The 26,975-nt window shown below is 35.3% G+C and overlaps 1 protein-coding gene across 1 annotated transcript in view; it reads right to left on the reverse strand.

Moving 5' to 3' along the window:
* Window positions 1–24,084, reverse strand: part of ebo (exportin ellipsoid body open) — a 100,127-nt gene extending 76,043 nt beyond the window's left edge. Inside the window, exons 1-4 of the mRNA XM_081750907.1 lie at window positions 23,929–24,084; window positions 20,052–20,162; window positions 16,093–16,296; window positions 9,715–9,912 (exon numbers count right to left, since the gene is read on the reverse strand). Coding sequence (XP_081607033.1) covers window positions 9,715–9,912; window positions 16,093–16,296; window positions 20,052–20,054 — 405 coding nt within the window. The 5' untranslated portion in view covers window positions 20,055–20,162; window positions 23,929–24,084. The remainder of the gene's footprint in view (window positions 1–9,714; window positions 9,913–16,092; window positions 16,297–20,051; window positions 20,163–23,928) is intronic.
* Window positions 24,085–26,975: the final 2,891 nt, after the last annotated feature.

The raw sequence follows: 26,975 nt of genomic DNA on the forward strand, positions 1-26,975 counted from the left end.
AAAAAAAAAAGAAAGAAAAAGAAAGAAAGAAAGAAAAAGAAAAAAGTAACGAGTAGGGAGGTTGGGCGTCTTATTGCATCAAAATACAGATAGCGGAGACTTAAATTCGAACTATTAGCATTTAACCCTTAACGGTTCACTATATTTTCTGTCTGTTTCCGGCACTGCTTGCAAAACAATATATCCACAGACTACCTTCCGCGTAATATTTACCAGAGTTCCCACAAGGAAGCAATAGCTTCTCTGGATCGCGGAAAGCATGTACACAAATAACCACAAGGAACAATACCTAAAAATAATAGTCTTCAAACGCAATAGGCAAGATCAAAACATGTGTAACCAAATGGTTACGAAAACTCGTTAAGGGTTAAGGCGACTCGGCTTTTAGGCCAGAACTCGATGAACTGGATAGCGTCAGGGTCAGAAATCAGAAAGTGTAGCGCCGACGTGTCATTCTTTAAAACTGGAGTTACGGAGAACCGGGAAGAATCCAGGTGTTACGATATCGCAGGCATCAGATAACTGAGATTACAAGGTGAGGTGCCGAAGACTTTATGCGAAACTCCTATTCCATATGCGACAAACAATTCGATATGCTACAAGGAAACTGGCAGTAGATTACGTTTGAAAGAGCTGGTTTCAATGGTTTGCTTTCTGGCTGAGTGATCGAAGACTGCACTGTTGTGCAAAGAATACTCGGTTTTAGGTACAAATGACTATCTGTACAAAGAGCTCTTATTTAAAAAAAAAATATTCAAACAATAGTATAAGTTAAAGGTGTACCAACATAAACTGAGAAAACAAAATTTCGTATTTGTAAATTCAACAAAGCATAAATTTAGAATTCAAAATGGATTCTACAAAATTGACAATTACTAGATACTTGCCTGATACATAACTGTTACAGTTCAAAATCAAAATTGCTATAAGAATGATGATCTTTGTATAAATTTGCATTGATATTATTTATTAGCCAATATCCAGTCACATTCTCCATTTAAATAATTCAGATTCACAAGGTTAAGTTGACAAAATATTGCTGCCGCACTAAACATGCATAACAAGGTCGAATATGAAGAAATCATCTTTACTTTCTTTTTATTACTATTATTCCGTTTGCGTTTGTAGGAAAGGATAAAACAAAAGAATTTGAATTCCGTAACAAAAAGTTGAAACTTAAAACTCTTTCTCCCTTCACTTTCCCACTTATCGTTACACTGATTGAAAAAAAAAAAAAAAAAAAAAAAAACTTTTTAATACCCTCCCCCTATCCCTTTTCCGCATAATTTTTTTTTTCTTTCAGTGCTTGTGTACTTAAAGTTTTCAATCTTGCATAAAACCGTAACTCTAAACAGTCCGTAATATAAATAGTATATTTAATTACGATTAAATATGTTATGAACTGAAAATAAAATGTTTCAAACGTTCTATTAAATTTTATTGCACTTAAGTATCAGCGTTTTGCCGAGAAACAGAAATTTCAGTTAATAAATAAATGTAAAAGGGCTGTAGTATCAAATTTTCTTTCTTTGGATAATAATAGTAAAGTTTATCATTTACAGTATTCTTTATAAGTATCAAAGCTGAAATAATCAATAGAAAATTCTAGCAGTGATTTTTTTTCTCGTCACACCTGGGACAGATGGATGGAAGAGATGTGATTGGCTTAAATTACAGCTTCCAGATATCTAGGAGCCGGGAGGATGAGATAAGAAAACGTCTGTACAACTGCCGGTTTTTGAGTGAAGATGTGCAACAAGTTTGTTGTGACAATTTTCAAATATTAAAGTTTTAGATAAATAGTGTTTTGAAAACACAGATAAACTAACATGATCATTTGAACATTCAGACCGTAAGCAAAGTAAATTACTCAACAGGAATCGTAATTTTCGGCTAACAGAAATTAAAGAATCTTCATATTGACAATGGATACTTGGATACTTCGCTGAGTGAATAAATGGGCAGCATTTTGGGAAATTTAGAGCACACCAATAATGATTGCTAGAATAGAAAATCTTCTAGTTTATTTTCTCTCGCTCACGGCTGATTCTTGTATATTCAAAAGAAAGAAACGAATTTTATTTTTTGACTCAAAATTTTAAAATGACAAAAGATAGTGTTTACGTGATGTTCGTGTAGCCATGAGGGGCTAAATAGGTAGTAAATGCTGCAAGGTGTAGTATGTAGCCTGCTACATCTTTGTTTTCCTCCCTAGGGATCTTCAGTTCCTACGTGAGTTTCGTTTTGCTAACATCACATTATGGGATAAATAATAAGATCGTAATCTACACTCTCTCTCCCCTTTTTATTCTTTTTTGTCATAATCAGCAAATAATACAAACGTGGCTTCATAGAGTTTTAACAATAATGAGAATTATATTACGCATATGTAATCCCATCACATAACGGAAATTTATTTAGTTGATGATCTTCTAATGTTTAGTGTATGAGTTTTGGTAATATTTGTTATTGTTCTGTTGGGATGCACACTAATGGTTATGTTGATATATTTTTGTTTGTATATGACTAGCCAGTTGATATAATCACAATTTCAGTACTGATACTTTAGTGCCGGGTTATTCTCCTGTTATTAACAACTTCGAACTCGAATTTCTATGAAAATATTTTTCGTCTGGTTCTTACTGTGAGTTCCCATGCGTGTTTTTCCGCTATGCGATGTTTCTTTGTCTCGTCGGAATGACTATAGACTGCATTATGTGTAGTTAAGTGATTGTGTTGGGTCACGAACTACTGTAACTCAGTGAAGGAATCCGGGCTTTCAAAAGTTTTAATACCGGCTTATCGTTTGTATATTGGAGGTTTCTTTTCGTGAGGCAGAGTGAGATAGGAGAGTGCTTGCCGTGAACATTGAAATTTTACGTTTTATTCTGAAAATTTGTAACTTTCAATAGTAAATTATTGCATCAATGAAATCACTTTGTTGTTTTGGTTAGTATATGATTGGACCGTAGTTTGAGACGCGGCGCTGTTAGCGTCGTACAAAAGCTTATTATTGATAAACAGTGCAAGCTTACAAACTGCAAATATACATGATATTTAATATAATTTCTTGAAATGAACATTAGAAATTTCGTTTACCAGGGTGCGTGTATGTTGAATTAGTCATGAATCTGACATGGTAGTATTTTCGTTTATTGAAAGGTAAGCCTGATATTTAAGTAAATAATCCAGTGATCGTATTGCACGAGATGTAAACAACTGATAGAAAAAAAAGTTAATGTTATGGAGCTTCATAAGCCGAGATAGGCCTATTGTTTACATAGGTGTTTGTGACGTTAAGGGTGTTACTAAAGCGAATAAGTTGGAAATGGCATATTTAGTGAAGGTAGATAGATTAAATTAAATTATTTGAGCTAAGTCACCGTAGGGAAGGATTAGTTCAGATGGACGGAACGGGAGTATTTTCTTTCATAACGTATCATACGCATACAATACCCCAGTGGTATCGTGTACATATGACAACCTAGAATAGAATACAAATAGTTAGTGGCGTATTGATATTATTGTTGTGTAGGGTCATTGAATCGACGGGGCGATTTCGTAAATTGGTTGGTGTTTCGTAGTATTGACGAGTACTTGATAATATATGACTTCGTATATCATATGGCTTCGTGATTATGATTATTATTAGGAGTATGATAGGGATCCAACATATAAATATATAAGCCCAATGATGAATATGCATATAAGAGGCCACTAGATGAAAATGAGTGAGTGTGTTTGTGAATGTGATAGAAGTCTCCCAGACCATTCGTCGAAAACTATAATTTCGGGAAAGTTAATTTGTATAATTGGTTTGAGTGGAAATTAATTGTAGCTTGGTGTGTATATGAAGGCGAATAGTATGACGACATCGATGCGTAGAGATATTTCGCGAAACTCAGTAAACACGTCAGTGTATTAATTAGAAATGTTGTTATACCATATAATTACAATATTTCTAATAACGTGAAAAGATTTAGCAAAAGAATAAGTAATACAGATTAACATCCTATGGGTTTTTTTTCAATTCATTATTTTTCAGTTTTTAATTTTACTGTTTTCGATATTCGAGTTAAGTACTTACTTTTCACTTTGTTTTCGTGTGAGGAGAAGTTTTCATCTCTTTGTATACTTCATGTCGTTTGTCTAGTTCCTTCGGGGCAGAACGATATCGTGGTGTGGGGAAATGTGTATGTGAACTCTGTGAGGAAGTTTAGCGTTATTTCCCATCAACGATGGATTCGTACTTTAAATATCTGATTTAATTTTAAGCTTTTTCTCCACACATGTTATTTATCTCTTAGTGAAGCTCGCTGACATTCTGATTGCTTCGATAATAACGTTAATCGATTGCCAAACCTCGGGATGAAAAAACTGATAATGACGATGATTTAAAAATATTAATTATTTAGTCCTCCTTTTGATTATAGTATTTTTAATCAGTTTTCTTGAACTGGAGTTTTGAAACTTTTTTTCTTTCTTTCTATTGTCTTCTTTTCTTTTCAACCGACTTTGGTGGTAGTGAAGTTAGTTTGTTATATAGAAATTTCCAAAATCAGAGGTAGAGGTACACCAGCCTTGGGATATATATATCCTAGTTCTGAAGGTCGCCTGGCGGATACGGAATAATTTAGCGCAAGTAGAAAGGGAAACTCTAGTAGTGGTCTTTCTTCGTATCTCTGCTTGGTCATAGACTTCCAGCGGGTTTCAGGATAATATAATCGTTCTATTGTGAGAACCGTACGTTTTTGGTCTATGTATAATCGTTTCGGCTTAAGTCAACAAATGGTTGCATGCTTTTTGTTATCTTCGACGACCCTAATTTGTTCGGTCTCTTTTTCTTTTCCTTGTATCTCTGATCAACGATGACTCCAAGATATCGATTATTCAAAATTTAATAAGCTAGCGTCATTAGGAATGGGGAAAAGTTAATTTTAAGTTATATGAGTTTTTCTATTTATCGGATTGGAGGCGTTCGTTGGTTGCTGTTTTTTTCTTTCTTTCTCTCTCTCTCTCTCTCTCTCTAACTAACTAAAGTTTTGTGCCATTTCTTTTCTTTTGTTTTTATGCCAGTTCATATTCTCCGTGATATAGATAATTTTTGTATTTATGATAAGAGGCATCTTTTAACAGATGACATTTTGAATATATATATAAATCCTATCCATTGATATGCAACCGTTTGCATTTTATTTATTTATTTATTATCCTTATTTAAAGAGCTTATAACTGATGTTCTAGGGATTTTAGTTCCGTAATGGGTTTGTGATCTTGTAGTCGTTCTCCATTTTGCTGAGAAATTATTGTCCACTAAATATACCCGTGATCCGATATTCACAATGGTTTGATAGACTGTATCTCTGCCAGTCATCGCAAAATAATATCATTAACATCAGCTAGGCCTAGCTAATCACAAATAAATAGGAATATTAAGCACATGCGTACGCAATTAACAGTATTTTTATTGTGTTAAATATCTCGCTGGACTAAAAAGAACTTGTCTATTGATTAAAATTTCGATTGGAGATTTCCTGAAGTATATTATTATGTATTATTTTGATTTTAATGATTGATGTTTTTACGAGAATACTATTGTCCGTATGAACAAACTTCCGTTATTACGAATTTAAATATTTACTATACCTTTGTAACTAATTTGGTATATTATTTTGCTAGACCGGGACTGTACGGCAATATCTGTAAGTGAATGTAGTTATCCGAAATTCTGTTTCATACCGTAATACCGATGTTTACGACTCCTGGGTATTAAATAATAATAATAATAATAATAATAATAATAATAATAATAATAATAATAATAATAATAATAATAATAATAAAAACTTTTGTAAATTGCTTGTTTTTGCACATCAATTTCGATTTTCTGCGCCGTCTTCCTTAGTCTGTGATGAGTATACTGATGACATTTTCTGGGACTGCAGCTATGTTCCGAATATTTAACCATTATTCGAAATAAATTGATGGAAAAGATAAAATATTAATGTTTATATTCAATGTTGCCATGTAAATTCAATATTTCTGTATATGATTCTTTTTTCTCTGTACGGGCGAGAGTACCTCTGTGAACTATACAAATTTTTCGTAAACAGTGAAGAATCCGTAGCAATCATAATACCCCAAAATACTTCCAACAACCAAAGTGAAAGTTTAACTGGTATTAATTTAGTGCGTTCACCCTTATAAAACAGTGTTTTCATAATCACTTATTTGGAGCTGCCATAGTGCGAAACCACATCCAATTCATATCTTTCTAGAAGTGCAAATAGTGACAGGTTAGCGCAGATATTCAAATATGTCGGAATCAAAATACATTTTAGAAATCAATTACCACATAATTTGGATGGACAGGAAAATTTACCGAGAAGATACCTAGGTTATGAATTACCATGATTTTGAATTTTACTACATTACAATGAAACACTTAACTTAAAGGAATTATTACTTTACTAGAAGTGTGATTTACTAAATTTCATTCCCATATACACCTTCTTCTTCACAAGCAGATAATTTGATCAAAGACATATATTGACAACATGGTGGAACAGTTTCTTTTATCTGTATTGATATTGTTATGAAATAATTCTGCAAGAATCTGAAAAAATCACAATATACTTAATGCTATGGAATATTTCCTTGTGAACTAAAATTCAGAATATTTTTTTTTTTTTTAACGGTGCAATTTTGCGCAATGTTATTAAAAATTTCATGGAAAATTTATGTGACAAGTAAAGCCATAAGAAAATATATATGTATTTTTTTTAACCATTGACTGTTCTGAAAATTATCTGAGATTACGAATCTTATGTAAAATATTGCTGAAACCATATTACTGTTTACTTCCGTTGTGGATGGAGGTATTTCCATTTTGAAAAATATTAATGTGTTTATTTCTCAAAGTTATATATATATTTTTTAATTTGAATATGTCGAATTATTAATCGTAAATAAAACTCCAACTGGAAAAATGTTCCTTTATTTCCTATAAACTGTAGAAGAATGCATCCTAGCAAATGATGGTAGTTTAGTAAGATTTTTATTTTATTTATGTGTAAAATTTCAGGTTGATATAGTGGTATGGATTTATTACGTTTTGTTCATACAGAGTATTTCGATAACTACATTATCAGGCCTTGTTTCCATTTTGTACTAAAACACAACCATGCACTGAGCAAGGCTATGTGATAATATGTAACAAAACACATAATCACGTAACAGTTTCGACACAATAACTGTGTCTTCATCAGACTTCCATTCCTCTAAAATTCTAGAAATCTGATGAAGACACAGTTATTGTGTCGAAACTGTTACGTGATTATGTGTTTTGTTACATATTATCACATAGCCTTGCTCAGTGTATTGTTGTGTTAGAGTATTTCGATAGCGAATGATTTAAACTAACATCTTAGGAGCCCTCCCTTTTCTATCCTAGAGACATTTCCTCTGGAATGTTTTTTTCTTCTTCTTCTTCTTCGGTGAAGTAGCCGCCTTATCTAACATACGGTTAATATATTTACTAGGGTTTCCACGGAGACCGTTGCTACAGAGATGACATGAGAGAAGGGGTTAGAGTCGTTATATTCAATCTCTTATACTCGTATCAGAAAAGATAAGAAAGAAAGAGAAAAACTACGCACAAGGTCCATGTTGTGCTTCTTGTACGATTTCTGGAAGTGAATTGCTGAGTTAATTTTCTTTATCTACCCGAGTTCTCTTCGATAGGAGGGAAGCAAGAACAGTAAACGCAGACAACAGGTTTTGGCTAACAGTTTTAGTGTGTGGTAACTAAATACAAAAGTGGTTTCCAACCATTAACTCGCATATTTATAGGAAGCTGTAACATTTACACTCACTTTTTTCACAAATATATTTTCTCTCTCTCTTACTTTACATTTATTTTCTAATTTTGTTCAAACGTCGCAACATGCAATAAGTTTATCATCCCTTCTCAGACCAAAGTTGTATGAGACAATACCTGCTACTTTAAAGTACGAACCAAAACAAGTTATCCCACTTGGAAACGAATCGAGAAACTAATGAAATAAGGAAAGGGCATGCGTTAGCCACGAAGAAGAGTTTCTCTGGTTCGTGTAGTAACAGAAAGTCCTGAACTGAAAGTAGAAATTTAGTAGAAACATTTCGTGTACGTAAGTTATTTTCCGCTGCAATTTCCAATACTATATGTATCCCATAGTGTCCATTAGTAAATATGCGATTTCTTTGATCTCATATCGGATTTCAAATTATCATATGAGGATTTTTTTTTAAGTTTAAAGCCCCATGGTTATGCTCTGAAGCTAAGAGAGACAGTGATGATGATAATGAACAAAACGGTCATTGATAATGAAATAGAAAGTGAAGAAACGGGAAAATCCGGAAAAAACCGCGAACACGTATTTGTCCACCGCAAAACCCACGAGTTGGGATAGAACCAGAGACTCCACGCACCAGAGATGGGCGCTCTATGATTAAGTCACCGCGGCCTCGTCAGGTAAATAAACTTTACTCTGGGGGGCTGTGACGGCTCGGTGGTAGAGCGTTAACTTCTGGTGCATGGGATCCTTGGTTCGACCCCAGCTCGTGCCAAGTAGACTTTGTGGTTGACGTGGGTTTTCTCGGGGTTCTCCCGTTTCGTTCCACTTTCCTCATTCCATTATTCATTCATTTCTCATTATCACCGTCTCCTTTAGCCTAGCCAGCATAACCGGGATGTAAAACTTAAAGATTTCATTTTAAACTTTACCCTCGAACACTCTCTTTTGCATACAGCCTAACAAAATTGTATTTCGATTAAATTAAACATTAGAATTTTCCAAACTGTACAAATAAATCAATACATTTTGGGGCTTTAGTAAAGTTTCTTATTAGTAGTATTTATTTTATCTCAACAACTGTTTTACTAACTGTAAGATGCATATTTAATAATGAAATACTACCCTTGAACTCCACGTAAGCAACCGCTTTATTAATTTCATCGTATGCATTTCGATGACTTGTTGTGTTCAATCATCGATACTAGCTGTTCAGGAATTTTTACATTAGTTCGTGAACTCATATAATGGTAAATTTTAAGTCCTTAGGGGAAAAAAAATACTGCTGTTAACGGAGTATAACAGTGTTTTCTATTTTCCCTAAATTTGTACGGGAACAATCGTGTACATACTTGAAATCATTTTACGTTGAGTATGTAAAACTATTTAACATGGGATCAAACATTAAATTATCTACACGCCTGGTTTTATAAATATAAAACTTTAAACATTAAATATACATAAAGCACTAGCATTAATACACTTACAGTGAAGGATTCTATATCTACAGAAATCAGTAGTTTATAATAAGTTTTTACACTATCGGACCGAATTATTTTGTGTAGAAATGTTTCTTGTGTTTATTTTTCAAACACAACAACTGTATACAATAAAACAAAACCAAACGAAAAATGTTCTACGTCTACTGACTTACTAGGAAGCCTGTAAAGTAATGCTCATGTCTCCCCTCCTATCAGCGTTTTCAATTCATAAAATCGCATAAACACACTAGCAGCGACTCTAGAAATAAATACAGTAACTCATCAAACGTAGTACGTAGTGAAAAAGTTCAAATGCACGGAAGCGATTCTTTTTCACATATACAGAAATGCTTTGCCAGAAGGTATTATTAAATAAGAAAAGAAAAGAACAAAAATCTCACCTGAATTATATTCGAAAAAAAGTCTGGATAAAAATGAGGCCAATCATGTCGAGCTATATCTACAATGAGTTTCACTAATTTGTTTCGAATAAAATTCGGTGCCTCCTTATGATTCTCTAAAAGAAATTGATACAATGTTGACTTTAGCTCTGCTCTCTCCTCGGACATTAGTCCAATCCATTGCTTATTTATTATTCTCTGAAAGAAAATAATGAAAATAATTCAATTTAACATACTCACAGACCAGTTATATTAAGTACGAGTTACTCATACATTTCACCTTTCCTATTTTCTAACGAAAGTAAAATCTTATATGCTGTAGAGTACTAAGTGGATGGATGTGCGCAGAACTGAAAGCAAGTTAGTGCTCCAAGCAGCAAGGAACACTGCACACTAACAAATTCAACACCCTTAAAACTGCATTCCTTTCAGCTTGCTAGATCATAACACCCGACAATAATAATAATAATAATAATAATAATAATAATAATAATAATAATAATAATAATAATAATAATAATAATAATAATAATAATAATAATAACTTAATGGAAATATAGAGGAAAAAGAAATTAGCCCTATTAAGCCTGATACACTCAGTTATAAAAGTTTTAAAGCTCCCACCACTACTGAAATGAAATGATCTAGCAGCTTTACGTCTCACGTTTATGCCGTATAGGCTAAAGGAAACGGTGATGATGAAAATGAATGAAATGGTGTTATAAAGAAAGTGGGAGGAAACAGGAGAACCCCGAGAAAACCCCACGCGCACGGTGTGTTCACTACAAAGAAAACTTGGCGCGATCTGGGACCAAACCAGGGACCCTATACACCAGAAGTAAACGCTCGACCACTGAGCCACCGCGGTCCCTCCCTTTACTATTTTCCTACTAACAGAAAAAAGAAGAACAGTATTGTCAGAAGTAGATAAAAATCTAAAACATATATAACAGATGTAGCTTAAATGTGGATCCAACTTTTTGTTCTGAAACAATGTTAGTAAAATTCTGAATCCCATATTCTATTAATTTGACGGATTAAACATGTTAAGCTAGCCAAATATACTGAGTATCAACAGAAAAAACAACGGACGGGAAGAAGAAAAGCAGTAAAGGGAATATTGAGAGGTATTTTCAGACAAAAATTTAGAACTACAACGCTCTTACGCAATCTCTATCCAAAATGTGGGATAAGTGAATTTCAAAAAATGACATACACCTAAATTTGAATCCATTCATTGGTTTCTAATAAAAAATAAAATAAAATAAAAATATTCTAATAATTCTGGCAGCTGACACTCTTTAAGCTAATCGAATGCAACCAGAGGCGTCAGACGACGGAATACGCGGAGGGTAATTCTTAAAATACGTAGTAAACAGGGTGAGGAGTACATATCTTTGAAAAACTAACATTTTGAACCAACTACACTGTCTCTATGTAACCTCGATCCAAATCAGGGATCTGTACATAAATTAGTGAAAATTACTTGTCCACTATTTTGGATACAAGACATTGTAAATGCACTAAAATGTTTGTCTTCGAAAGACTTTTCACAGAATAGATCACTTGACTCACTCGGTATTTACAATATTTAAGTTCATTTTCTTATTCCCGAGGTGACACCCCTAATAGAATTTCGTTAGTTGAAGTAGTCAGCATTTTCACTAGCATTATTTTTCTTCCTGAGTTGAAAAGGTAGACCCAAGAAAGAAGAGATCACTTAGATACAATAACGAAAATATGGTTTCTCAAGGCTTAAGCTACCTTTCAGTACCGAAGACCTATGTGGTGTGGATCTACAGGTTAATATAGAAAATGAGGCTGGAGATTTGTACCCGCCAGGCATTACAAATTACAATTATTATTCACAAAATATTTGCTTGATTTTTTGTACTATTATACATTTACAATTATTTGTAGTAACTAATTACATAAATACTGATCAATCTCCATTCTGAACAAATTCTTTACTATTTTTTTTCCCTCTTTCATCATTGTTTTCACACTATGTCTATTATGTCACCTGCTACATTAATCCTTAAATTTCAAAGTGTGTCTTACTCGATTTCCTTACTTTATTTCTCAGGATGCCATTACAATTGAAATTTAATAATAACTGATATTTTGTCTTATTCGCAATTTGAGTAACCTTTCAAAATACTGGTACTTAAGGTTGGTGTAAAGGAACAAGCTTTGCCGATAGATGTCACCACAGTCTTCATATCTCTCTTATGAATTTTTACCTTCCCATATGAAAATGTGACAAATACAGGCAATGTTCTGTGCATGTACAGGTACATGTGACTTTAACAGGTACTATACAGGCGCCTGTAGCTGTAAAAAGCATGTTAGTTTCCCACTGACAGGTGAATCTACCTGTGGCTATAAACATGTGATACATGTGTAGATGGTGTTTAACATAATGTCAGAAGTTCTCAAACATGCAATGAAAAGTATCTGTACATATCACGAGGACATGTAATGTACATACACCAAGGTACATGCATAGTACAGGTCCATGTAATATACCTGGGTCATACAAACGCAATAGGTATGTTCAAAAACATGATTCAAATTGATGGCATGTGCCTGTAATCTATCAGTCACATCCATGGGAAAAGCTAGCTTTTCCTCTTATGTCCATGTACTTAACATGTACATGTAAAACACATGCAAAGTACCTGCAGAACGATAAAAAATGCAATGCAATGTACACGCGTAAGTTAGGAGTGAAAAAACATGGAATGTACAATACCTGTACATATAAATGAAAACAAGTAAGAAACATGCATTCACGGAAAATGAATGTCACAGGTGCATGTATTGTACCTAGCACACGTAGATAAAAGCGTACATGTACAGTGAATATAAGACAGGTAAATCACTATGTATCGGAAACTACATGCCACATGCATGGGAAATGCAAGATTTCCCCCGTATGCCCAGGTACTGATCATGTACTTGTAAAACACCTGGAAAGTACATGCAGATGGATAAAAGAATACAATAATAAGTACACTAGCATGCAAAAGTCAGAAATTAAGAACATGCAATATACAGCACCTATACAAATAAACGTAAACATGTAAGAAGCATGTACTTGACATAAATTATTTTGTGATCTTCGACACCTAAGTTACAGATCCGGAAGAGGAGGGGGAGGTAACTGGCACGGCAGTGGTCAGGCCCTGTGTTGTAAAGTAGCCTACCATTCCCGTATTCACCTGGTGGAACTGGGGAACTGCAGCCAGGGTGGCCGCACGCTAGAATCGATACTAGAACCTTCTGAATGCCAAGCTAACATTCTACCAATGAGAAATACCTCTTCAGTTACATCATGTTGAAGATTTATGATAATAACAAGTGAGTTTCGTTTCAAAGTGTGAAACTCATGTAGACTTCCAAAATATGCAAATTCAATATTCACACCGGAAATCGTAGACATACGCTTTTCGATTTCAATAGATGGATAAGGTCAGAGATGAGACTTACTGTTGGAACAATAAATTGATATTAAAAGGTCATGTCCAGCTATCTGTTTCCATTTTTGCTCTATAGAGATTTATATCGAAACCAGAAGTAGCAAACTTTTACAATTTCCGGTGTTTATAGATACGTTTGGAGATAGTATATTTTCTTCAGATGCTGAATCTATTTCCGAAAACAAATCTGTCGCTGTAATTAGTTTTTTTTAAATTTATTTATTTTTATATTTTTTTTTATTTTTTTATTTTTTTTATTTTTTCAATGTTGAAATCGGAAACTTGATTTCTACACCTTCGGTTAAATACAGGAGAGAAGAAAACAAACCTATTTTTTTGGATGCTGATTCCCGTAAATTTCACCATTGATCTCATCGACCCCGAGAACTATGGATGTGACACCAGAAGAGTCATTTCGGATTTGGCTTGGCAGGGGGGGAGGGGGCAAGACCACTTCATATAACTAAAATTTCGCGTTTTTTGCTGATTTACTACTATTCTATTGATAAAATCTATATAAATCTCAATAGCCCCTGCCCCCCGTAAATGACGCCCCTGTGTGACACTAATATCGGTCATTTTAGACTTTTTACATGTCTTGCTAAATCGCTGGTCCCCTGTGACCCCTAGTTCCAATTTGAAAAAAAAAAAAAAAAAAAAAAAAAAAAGCTTTCTTGGTCTCGAGCCTGGACCAAGGTACTCGTGACCAAAATTTGGTTACTTTTGGTCTATACGTCTGGCAACCAGGCAGCACACACACACACACGTTATTACAAATGATTCATCACGTTTTAAAGTCTTATAACTTTAAATATTTAATGTCCACCTATCTGTACTAATAACCAATCGAAAGAGCATACTATAAACTTTTGTTTATGTCATTGCAGGTTCCGTTATGACTCACCAGGTGGCAGGGTGATAACAGTTTGCAAAATGGCGAATAATTAACAGAATACATGTTTCTTACATGTTACTATACATGTTTTACATCTGCTACATGCAAGCAGCAGAGGTTTTCCACACCCGTAACATGCATGTGGCATGTACTTGTCACATGTACAATTTTTATAAATTCTCCACCTGTAACATGCATGTCACCTGTATGGTTTTTCCATGTTCTCCACCTGTTACATGCAAGTAGCAGATGTTTTCCATACCCGCAACATGAATGTCACATGTATGGTTTTTACATGTACATATACATTACATGCAGTTCTTACATCTGACATGCATATTTCGCAAGTACTTTTCACATGTACCAGGTAAAAGCTTTTTATCATACACGCATATAACTTGTGTTCAGCATGCATGTTACAGACATTATACATGACACGTACATCACATGTTCTATACTGGTACAGCGGCTGTACTTGCATGTCTTCTTCGTTGACAGGCACTTGACATACGTTTTTATGGTAGATCTATTAGGGTATCTACCGTACAAACACATGTGCAGTAATACCTGTTCATGCCCTGTACATGTTTGCTCAACATGCATGTGTAGGGCGTTCAAATTGGGGTCATTTTCAGGCACCTGCACATGTGCCTGTCCCACAGGTAGATAAAGGACCTGTGTTACATGCGCCTGTACATGTGCCTGTTTTTTTCATAAGGGTTTGATGAAAATTCACGATTTCTCTTGCAAATTTCAGCCTAGACTTCAAATTTTTAGAGAAGGAACCTCATAACCTATCGAAGGCAACAATCCGTGCCGATTTTTATTTACAATTTTCTTCATTGTTGAAAGTTATATTTTTAAAGCTTTCGATATCCATTTCAACAATGAAGAAAATTCTAAATAAAAAATCGGCACGGATTGTTGCCTTCGATAGGTTATGAAGTTCCTTCTCTAACAATTTGAAATCTCTAGGCTGAAAAATGTAATAGAAATCGTGAATTTTCAGAAAAGTAAAAAATATATGAGAGAGATACGAACTTGTCCCTTTCAACCAACCTTAATTGATGATATTGCAAACCTGGGAGGAATAGCGTAAGGGTTTTAGAATCCAAGAGTGAAGCTTCAATTTACTACTTATGTTTATAAAATGTCTATATACATAGCTATTACTTGATTCTTTATAATGTCGCAAGTAAAGGCGACGAAAATTCGATGACTGATAATTGTTCCCTAAATCCGCAACATCAGTATATCTTGAGTTTAAATGAACTCGAATTGGTCCCTTTCTTCGAACTTATTCCATACATAAACAGTTTTGTTGGCGATTATACAAGGTCCCCTCAAAAGTCCCCTGACATAGGTTAACTCTGTTATTATCAGAATTACAACAAAATGTAGGAGAGGAAACAGTCTCCAAAAATGATGTTTTCAATCTAAAGTGAAGGAATTTTTTAAATCGGACGAGCCGTTTGGGCTGTATATTTTTTATGAGCCCAAAGTTAAATGAAAATGCAACCCACATTTACCTGGACTCACAACATAAGTGAATGAAGTTACTGTATCTTACACTAACGTGTTGATGGCTAATCCCCATTTCAAACATGCCCCCATTCAACATACTCTCACAAAATTCATCCACCTCCCGGTAAATGGCAATGTTACATTTTCATTTAACATTGGACGCACAAAGAGTGTACATCCCAAACGCCTCGTCCGACTTACAAAATCCCTTCACTTTAGATTGAAAACATATTTGGGGGCGGTTTCCCCTCTTACATTTTGTTGTAATTCTGATAATACCAGTGTTACCCTAGTGTCAGAGGACTCTTGAGACACCCTGTACAAAATACCTCTACAGTGGTTCACATTTTTCAGCATATGAGGAGGAGAGGGATCACAATTTAGAACTGATATATCAGTTTAGCATCTACAAAATATATTTTTAAAAATGAGAATTCTAGAAGAATTAATGGAAGATAACATATGTAAAACACTTACCTCGATTGTAGTTAAACAGTACATACAAACATAATGATTAGAAGTGTTCATCATAAAATATAAACAATGCTTCCATGCCCCTCTCTGCCCACTAAAATTCTGGAGAACATTTTCAATCTCTCGTTTTTTCTCGTTTCCCGTTTCAGGAGCAAAAAATTCATTCATCAACGATTCTAAAGCAACTAACGATTCTGCATTTCCAGCCTGAAAAAGAAACAAGAATCAACAAAATATTAGTTTTGTGTATCACCAATAGGTAACATTAAATATTCAACATCATGCTTTGATTACTTTATATCACGGACGATATTTTAATGAAAATTTTAGTCTTCAGAATTCCTACTTTTGAAAACTGATCGTTATTGTATTGTTAATAAATGTTTCATATACTGAATATTTGTAATGTTAACATACCACTGTATTTATCTCTTTCACTGTATTTTGTATACACGACCACACCATGAAAGGCCATTTGAAACTAGATTATTAATTCATTGTAGTACGCAATGGACTCTAGTTATGCACTATTAAATATTAAAAGCGTACCTACATTAATACGCTGTTATTCATGATTCACAAAAAACACTGAACATTTGAAATCAATCTCTCTCCTGCTTTACAGATGAGTAATTTTCGTTTTATTTCCTGTACTTTCTTTAACCTAAAACCAATACCCATCCTTGAAATATTGTTCCGTTCAAGAAAGAAGCGTTCAAGTTACCGAAATTAATCAAAATTAACTTAGAAGTAAAGACCTATTAATGTCAAAACATGGCTTCTTTTAATCCACTTCTTTTAAATCCATATGACAAACACACAGATCTTTCAATGTTTACATACGGATCAATGGCAGAGCGCTCATTTCTAGCGCGAGGGTTTTTTAATTGGATTTCACATCATGAGAATTTGAGGTGGACATCATCATGTCAGTGAATTTTCTTGGAGTTCTCTCGTTTCCTTCTACATTCTCACTTCATTAACTGCTTACAACTATTTATTTCCATTAACTCTTTAGCCTGCAGGGCATAAGTATGAATTACAAAACTTAACCGTGTTAAATATCTGCGCCATCTTTGCTCTTATCTGTTTGATTTATATAAGAAATTATTTTTGTTTATTTTGAAATAAACAGGAATTTTAATGTGATTTTTCTGGTTTCTTCACGTTTAGTTAAATATCATTTACTTTTTCAAAATGAATTTTCCTTTTCAAAATTATATACCTAGCCATAAATTTAATATAACTTAAATTTGATTATTAAATATTAAAATTCTATAAAGCAAATTTAATTTTCATAAAAATAAAGGATATTTAAAAAGATTTGAAAAAGGAATAAGTAAAATTAAGTAATCAGAATTTCAGTTCATTTGAAAGAAAACAGAAAAGTTAATTTCCTACATAAATAAACGGGTTAAAAAGCGAAGACGGCGCAGCTATTCAGAACAGTTTAAATAAAAGAAAAACAAGGCAGTTTTTGTAGCTATATGAAATACATTTATTGCAAACGAGAAAGCATTCAGATATCCTTTTTCATTACTTCCTCTCCTTGTTTAAACAAATAATAATAATAATAATAATAATAATAATAATAATAATAATAATAATAATAGTAATAATAAAATGGAATGTAGAGAGATCAAATACTTCGAAAATACAATGGAAATAAAAGGTTAACAATTTTTAAAATGCGTGTATCGTAACTATAGTTAATGCTTAATAATATTTCAACTTGGAATTTTTTCCTATTCTAGAAATAATTTATTTCTGAATCAGTCACTATCAGCCTACTTCCCTCGCGGGCTAACAGAGCTTCCATAACTAATTCCCGAGACTCCCCTGCATTCGGCATGGTCATATTATACATTCACAAATATTCCACTTACCCACACAATTTCTAACTTAAACAGCCTAGTTTGTAATAACCATGAACAATTTCACATTTGAACACACAGTATCTTCAATAGTCTCATTACCCCTTCATATGCATTCACAGCCCGCCTTGAACTATCCTCTTCTACTCATCATCAATGCGATCTCTCCTCTGTCTAATATGGACCCACGATCAACTAGCAATGTAACTATTACTAAATCTCTAAACAAGTGCCCACTCAAATTCACCTGGCCCTTCTTAAACCATATGGTCACACTCCCCAATACAGTCGCAAGACTTGACACTCGTGACTTACGTACACATCAAACCTAATAATAGTACGCAATAACTCCACTTCAAGACCTTCCACACTTGTATCAAACGTACGTGTCTTATGCCTTGCCATTCGGTAAGCGCGTACACTTTCCAGCAAATCGTCACTTTAATATATACCTCACAATCTTGTCAGTACTTTCAATCGGGGATATCTAGTCAAACGAATGTGAAGCTAATTACTAAATGAAGAAAAAAAGAAGTATAGCCAAAGAAAGGTTCTCAAATTTTGTTAGCGTCTACAAAATTCTCACGGCGATAAATTGTCACTTCTTTCTCTAAAGCAATAGCTGCATTTTTTTTTTTTTTTTTCCCCATATGAAGAACCATTTTAACAAGAGATTTCTTTCGAACTATGAATCCTTGCACTAAAAATACAAATTGTGTGTACAAATGTAACTTATCTGGCAAACAAGGACACAACTTACGTGGATGGAACTATCCAGTAAAAATCTTAGACTGATCAACGGAATCGTGTTTCCACTCATCATTTTAATAATAAGCGACGAACTCAGTTGTGCAGGAAATCCGACCGAAACAAAACAAAAAGAGAACTCGTTATCGTAAAATCCTCTACTTCAGCTTCTTTACCCAATACCATCCATGCAGAGGCTAATAAATCTTGTTCCTCACCACTTCACCTTAACCGAATAAACAGATGTGACCTTCCAGACCACTCCTTAATCAAACACGTAGATCGGTGAAAGCCCCTAAAACAGTTATTCCCAAAGAAGCAAAAACTTGGATAGGAATTCATTACTTTCCACAATTATCGACAAAAAATCAACGTATTCTTGCAAAGCATAACATATCTGCATCTAGTATGCCCCCGAAAATTCTACAAAAATATCTCACCGGATTTAAAAGTTATTTTGTTGATCCACTAAATAAGTCAGCCATTTACCGCGTTCAATGCGAATGTGACTCCTCATGTATAGGCCAAACGAAACGCAATATTAACGAATATATTAGACAATCCTCGAATTAAAGAATATATTAGACAATCAAAAAAGGCACAAGAAGAGCATGTCGGGATTGGCGCTTCATTTAAAACAACATACTAAAAAACTAACTAACTAACTCTATGGCCTATGGAACCCGGAGGTTCAGTGCCGCGTTCACAAAAGCTCTCCACTGACTTCTATCCTTAAAACAACATACACATAACATAAAACAGTTTAATGTAATAGGTTCGGCAAAAACAAAGAAACAACGGGAGATTAAAGAATCATTCTTTATTCATAAATATAAACCGGCTTTAAATCTGGATACTGGCAACATTGATAGAATTTGGTTATCTACCTTTGATGCACATTTTGAATCTGGCGGTAGTAGCATAACATAGACATCGCGCTTCCTTCGATTCAGTTCACTCTTTTTACGCTTTGCTCTTCTCGTGGAGGATCCATTATTTACGTTACATTTATTTAGTCGTATGTATTCCTTGTTTTACACCTTTTATCTCCTATCCGTTTTTACCCTTGTTACCTTGCCACTGAAGAAGGAACCAACGTGGCGTTCCGAAACGTATGAAAAATATTTGGGCTTCCCAAGGGAGGATTCATTGGTAAATAGCCAGTTTTTTTGTTAATTTGAATCAGTCTTTCATGCACCCATATAATTTCATTCCTAAAATCGTTTACCGAAGGTCTCTTACTCCCCATTACGAAGATACAGTTGAGATACTTTCACTTCATATAGATGAAAGGAAAGAGATAGAGAAGAAAGAAAGCACAAACAAAAATATATATCTTACCATTTTAAGCTTAGGAATGTGTGTTCCTCACTATACACAGTATTCTTCAGTCGTAGAATTCATTTCTTTTAAACTTACGAAGCAGATTATAATCAATAAATGTTAACCTACCTAGAACAAGAAAAAAACGGCATTGTTCATTAAAAACAAGTAAGAGCAGACAAGTACATAATTTACATCTAATATAAATAAGATATGCGTCAACATAGACACCATAATTAATAAATACATGGAGTCCTAAAATTTTTTACAAGAGTATAATTTATTATATAAGAAATCGAGGAAATAAGTTTGTTTTCCTTACATCTCTATACATGCTATTTCAGATGAAATAGTTTAGCTCATTTATATTGTAACAGTCCACGTGGTATTGTATAAAACAATCCTTTACGCTTGTGTTTACAAACACCACCACATGGTTTCACGTTAGGATACTAAGTACCACATGGATTTAATACAACCAGAAGACGACTGACCTCTAGCCCCTCCTACAGACAGAAACTGAAGTACACAATTCAACTCCTTTCTTTTCTGCCGGAAGTGAATCGACAATGGAGAATGGATTGCACCTGAGTTAGCTGCAGAAACAGGTGTACCCCACTAAACAGTGCTCCACATCCTGCACAAAATTCTTGGATCCTGCAAAACTGCAACGTAATACAAGCACCATCAAAATACCAATGTGCAAAAATGAAAACGCTATGCAATTGCACAGAACTTGCTGCACCGCTGCTAGAGGAAAGTCCAAATTGTCACTATGGACAAAACCTGGTCTTGCTCGTATTGATCCCGCTTGATGTGACAATTCAATAAGAATAGGAGTATTCTAGGTCTCATCCGAAGACAGCGCGTACTGCGCAAGACGATAGTAATATAGATGTTCACTGTAATATACGCCATCTGTGCGGTAAAACCTGCTCCACTGTTCCGTCATAGACAGGAGACGATGCAGCCTATTCAACGATTTCTTACATTACCTTCGTCCCGCAAAAGAAGCGACGGCACTTACTGATATGACGCCTTTTATCCTGTATAGCAATACCAAGTGTCACAGGTAACGTTGTGCAAGACCTGCAACTGGCAACCGTATTAGAACATCTGCTCACTTAAAATTGCTCTCATACGTTAAAAAAAAAAAAAAAAAAAAAAAAAAAAAAAAAAAAAAAAAGTCCACATGCATCGAAATAAGACTAGCTTAAAAGTGTTTTGAGACATATGATGGTGTATCTATACAGACAAAGCATACCTGGTGCAACTGTGAGTAAACCATACACGAAGACGTTCTTGGTTTTCATTACAAATCAGTACTGCTTGTAGTCCGAGTCAGAACAGGACGAAATAGGTGGATTCGCTCTGAGGTGTGTACGAAAAGAGCCTCCATGATAGCAAAAGTATGTAACTAAAAGAAGATATCTTTCTTTACATATTTATTAATATGACTGTTTGAAATGAAATGAAATGAAATTTTGAGTTTTACGTCCCACGGTTATGCCGGTTAGGCTAAAGGAGACGGTGATAATGAGTAATGAATGAAATGGTGGAATGAAGAAAGTGGGAGGAAACGGGAGAGCCCCGAGAAAACCCACGCACACGGTGTTTGTCCACCACAAAGTTCACCTGGCGGGAGCAGGGTTTGAACCCGAAACCCCTAGCACCAGAGGTGACCGCTCTACCACTGAGCCACCGCGGCCCCAATATGACTGTTTGTTAACATAGTTATGGACATTTATTCTGCCAGCCCCCGTCAGCTTTTAACATTGCAATAATGAGTTACGAATAGGTTAGGTTAGTTCCGTTCACTTTACTTTAATTTGCCGCGGCCGGGCTTATCGAAACTTGTCAAAACTAGGGGTTAACTGCTGTATCGCCGGATCAATTTTAGAAAATTTAACAGATGAACTGGATAATTTATTTTGGTTTGTGAAGAGTTAGTTAAAGTCAAATCAGGGGGAATAGTTGAAGTTAAGGAAATACTTGTTATTTATTTTTTTCTTAATGTAAGCGGTACCATATGTAGAGGGGGAAGGGATCACTTGGCGGTGAGGTACACTTGTTAATATTTATGGGAAAGACAGTGTGAAAATGATTCGTAAATGACAAGATCGTCACATATTATGTTTGAATGCTGAGTTGTACAAAAATAAGGAGTTTTTTGAAATTGTGTGAAAGGCATGGTCTGCTAAACAGGTGAACAGTTCGTCGTAAGTGAAGAAACGAATTGAAACTACAGAAAAGAAGAGAAACATCGGTCCATGTTCCGTTAAGGGGGTCCAGAACTAACCTAACCTAATTTAGTACATTCTGGTACTATTTTGGGCTTAAGTTTAGAGTTGCCCCTCCAGTCTGAAGTTGCCCTTGGACTTTGCAACATACAAAAAACAGTGCTTAAAGTATAAAACATTGTTACACTTCACTTAATTTCAGTACTCCGTGTGTTTCACAAAAATTTAAAAGGTTTTCTTCATTATTTTTGCGCATCTGTTACACCTGTTCGCCATATTCGCCATATTTTACGACTACCATGCTGCAAGAAACATTCCGCAATGCTTCCGCATCCGGCAAATAGTACTAACTTCCACATATATTTTCTCGTATTAAACATAACTCTCCTGCCGAACTTACATCCCTAAACATCAAGTAAAGACTTTAAATTATCATTTATTACCTCATTTCTCCTGTAAATTTTCCTGATTTTTATAAAAAGCGGAGGGGTAACTCTAAACTTAACCCCTATTTTGGATGGCATTTATCATAGTATCACCCTCAAAGCTATGCAACACGTAAGCCATGCATTCTAAGACACAAAGTGTTTTCCATTATCCTCGTTCATGGGGAAAGTTCTAGAACACAGGTCCCCCCATATAGATTAGTAGCAAGGCTGGTTTCTTTCCGTACCAAAGTTTAATATTTAATTCACATAGTATTGTCGAGCGAGCGTCAGGGAGTGAAGGCGGGTTAGAGCCCAGCAGGGCACGTTGTTTTTTGTCTTTATTACAGCTAAATGGGAAGGAGGACCTGTGTCGTTCATGTTTAAACCACACCGCTTACGCGTCTGCTCCCTACGGACGCACTCCCTTGCTACCGCTCGGACACCTCTGCTACGCTCCTGTCGTGACTTGGTTAGACAGCATTTGTGCTTGTTAGTGGCTACGTAGCACAAGTTGGTTCGTATTCTATGCACTAGTTTTTATGCCATACGTTCACTATATTTTAAACAATAATCACTTCCAAGGGTGACAACCTAGTATTTTGGAGGAGAAACTAAATAATATTCCCTTTTTATTCGATTTTAGTTTGGTCCGACGATACAACAGTAATGGCAAAACAAGTGTTAGCGTTTGTGTCTGCTAAGATATCAAATACAGCGGGCAATCTAAAGCTCAACATCCTTCCCCTCCCCCAAAAAAGGGAGGACTTCTTTAGTTCTTTGATACTTCAGGTGCATGTATGAAAAGAAGGAATTTTACTCTTCAAGGTATATTGTAACATCCTAGGGTAACAAAATTAATATGTCCTAACCGCAGAGCTATAAACTGTAATTTGCATTTTAAACCGCTGGAAAAGGTAAAAAATTATATCAACATTTCATAGAATTCTAGTTCAATCAGGATTAAGAAAACCACCCACACAGTGAAAATTAACCGGTTTATAATTACCTAGCTATTCCAAATTATTTGAAAACAATACTCTTTACTTCTTACTATTACCATCATAAATTAAAGATAATGTACATTTGTACTAATCACAATCACCTAAAAAGGGGGAAAACTCAAAAATGTTCATGTAGTGACAGCTATTCTACTCTGTGAATGACAACACGAATTTTCTTCTCTTGACATTATTCAAGCACATAACAAAATTAACATAAAACACTCACTATTTCATATTCACAAAATATACTCTGGCCTCTGAGATTCTTTTGATAAATTAGCTTTTTCCACTTAAAATTTATCAGGTGCACCGACAACTTCAAGACAAAATTCATAACTCGCTTCGCTCTTCCACGCTGCCACTGTTCTTTTTCATCTTCTTCTAGTTACTTAATTTCATAAAGTTCAGTTTTGTATGATTACTAAAGACGCCATTTATGATCTCAATATAATTCTTAGTGCAAGAAAATATAATAAATACATAAATGAAAATAAGAGAATTTTATGTGAACTTTAAACGTATATATTGAGAATACTTCAGAACAAAAATGTAAACTTTATGGTAAAATGTATTACTTTACAGTTATAGGCTGAAAACTTATTTATGCAGTCGAAATGCCTTAACCTTTGTAATAACAATGCTAATACAGTTTAGGGGACCATAGATTTGTAATAGTTACCCAAAAATCTAAAGTTACTCAAAACAGGAACGTATTAGTAATCAAAATATATGGAAATCATACCTCTAACATCCGTAACAATGTTGAAATATGTAATCCAAAGTGTATGATTTTAACCACGTAATTATCCATAAGGAAGTAATTGTAAAGTAATGTGCCATGTGAATCCACAGTGTTATGATCCGAAAGATAGAAGTATCTTAAAGCTTTCCAACAGGTAAGGAATCTAATAACACGACAAACGCAGTGCATTTCTACCATTTTCGTTCACGTGCATGCCTACCATCGGTGACAGGCCTGCTCCCCTCAAACGTACCCACTCGCTGTCATGCGGGCCAAGCAGGTATGCCCTACCCTTACTCGGGTAGATACAACCAAGGGCGCCCATGTTGTGGTTTCCAAGGGACGCAGACAAGGTTGGACGACGACAAGTCTGGACACTTAATTTTGGTCGCTCCCGACAAGGTTGGACAACGACAAGGTTGGACGACGACAAGCTTGGACACTTCTCAATTTATGCTCTTGCGCCAGACTCGAACGAATTCCTGAGGTGTCCAAGCTTGTCGTGGTCGATCCCGACAAGCCTGGACACATCTCGTTTTGGGTCGTTGACGACAAGGTTGGACGACGACAAGCCTGGACACATTCCTGGGGTGTCCAAGCTTGTCGTGGTCGACCCCGACAAAACTGGACACATCTAATTTTGGGTCGCTGACGACAAGGTTGGTCAACGACAAGCCTGGACACATTCCTGAGGTGTCCAGGCTTGTCGGAATCGATTTTGGATCTCTGACGACAAAGGGCAGTTAGCAGTGTGCGAATTGAAAAATTTTCCCAGGGGGGGGATGAATTCCACCCATATGCGCACCCAGTTCTCCCACACCCACCCACCCACCCACACACCCACACACACACACATATATATATATATATATATATATATATATATATATATATATATATATATATATATATATATATACTAACAAGTACAAAACAGTTGAGATGTGAGATCTTTCATAAATTTTCACTCAAGTAATATTTAGGTTAGCTAAGTAAAGTAAGAATTGTTCCCTTTTTCTATCTTATCTTTATGTTCATTTAAAAATACTCCAGAGGGGGGAAAAGTTATCCCTGCCAGGGATAAAATTTTTCTTCTCCAGGGTGGGAAAGATTTTTGTCAGGGGGGAAATCCCTGGCATCCCCCCCGCCAATTCGCACCCTGGCAGTTAGTGTTATCAATGTACAAGGACAACTGTTCACTAGGCATAACGCCTTAACTGGTAGAGTTTGTTGGAACAGACATTTCAAATTGGGTCGTTGACGACAAGCCTGGACACATTACTCAAGTGTCCAGGTTTTTCGCGGTCGATCCCGACAAGCCTGGATACATCTAATTTTGGGTTGCTGACGACAAGGTTGGCCAACGACAAGCCTGGACACATTCCTGAAGGTGTCCAGGCTTGTCGGGATCGACCCCGAGATGCTTTGACATATCTCATTTTGGGTCGCTGACGACAAGGTTGGCCAACGACAAGCTTGGACACAAAAAGTGTCCAGGCTTGTCGTCGTCCAACCTTGGCGCGATCCCGTTTCCAAGGAGGACAAATATAAGCGAGGTTTCAAATATAGTTTCAAATTTTACTATAACTAATGTAAAAATTCTATTGGACTTTCGATATTCCCAAGTACGATTTTCTCTTAGGGGAACGATCGCCCCACCTTGGCTCCCCCCTGATGGGCGCCCTTTGATACAACCCTTGCTTTTTAGTGGTCATTAGCACATATTAGTTGGTATTTTTTGCACTGTTTTTTATGGTATATGTCTACACACATAGCAATTAAGTCCTGTAAAGTGAATCTGTAACCAGAAATGCAACTTCTCTGGGATTCTATCAACGATGAAAACATTCTCACTGCTTCTCTTATTAGAAGATAGATATATATTTGTAATGGGTAATTCCGGAACGATTCGATACAAAACGAATTTTTCAATGAAATGAAAGGATCAAATCTCTTAAACAAATCGGATTGAATTTTACGAAATCAAAAGGTACCGTAATTTTACGAGGACAGTGGCGTACGCAATGGGGAGTTTCGGGGTTTTAACCCCCGTTAGCTAGATATTATGTAAAAGTAAACACTAACCATATTAAGATACATATTCGAACATTTGAAATTAGCTTATATGAACTTGGAAGCTTGAACCCCTTTTGAAGAACTTCTGCGTATACCACTGACTCAGGAGAATAAAAAGATGGATTCACTTAATGCAGTTGACGGTTTGAGTCAGTGAATTAAGTTGATGGAACCACATGACGAAACCAAAGAATGTACAAGTGCACTCAGTAAATGGATTGACATGGATAGAAGCGAACAACAGCAATAGTTCAGAACAAGAAGTCATCTGTACCGATATAACTAAGAAGCATACAATGAACCTACTGTGCGTGTTTAGAAACAATCAAACCAGCCTTTGTTCGTTTGGCTATTTGAAATATGGACCTATAATGTAAGATAGAATCCGAATTCCATAAAGGCATTAAATGCTTTCCCACCAGGAATCGAAGCCGGGATCAGTAGCGTCTTCTCTG

The sequence above is a fragment of the Thermobia domestica genome, chromosome 3 (assembly GCF_964235325.1).
Source record: "Thermobia domestica chromosome 3, izTheDome1.hap1.1, whole genome shotgun sequence".
Classification (NCBI taxonomy): domain Eukaryota; kingdom Metazoa; phylum Arthropoda; class Insecta; order Zygentoma; family Lepismatidae; genus Thermobia; species Thermobia domestica.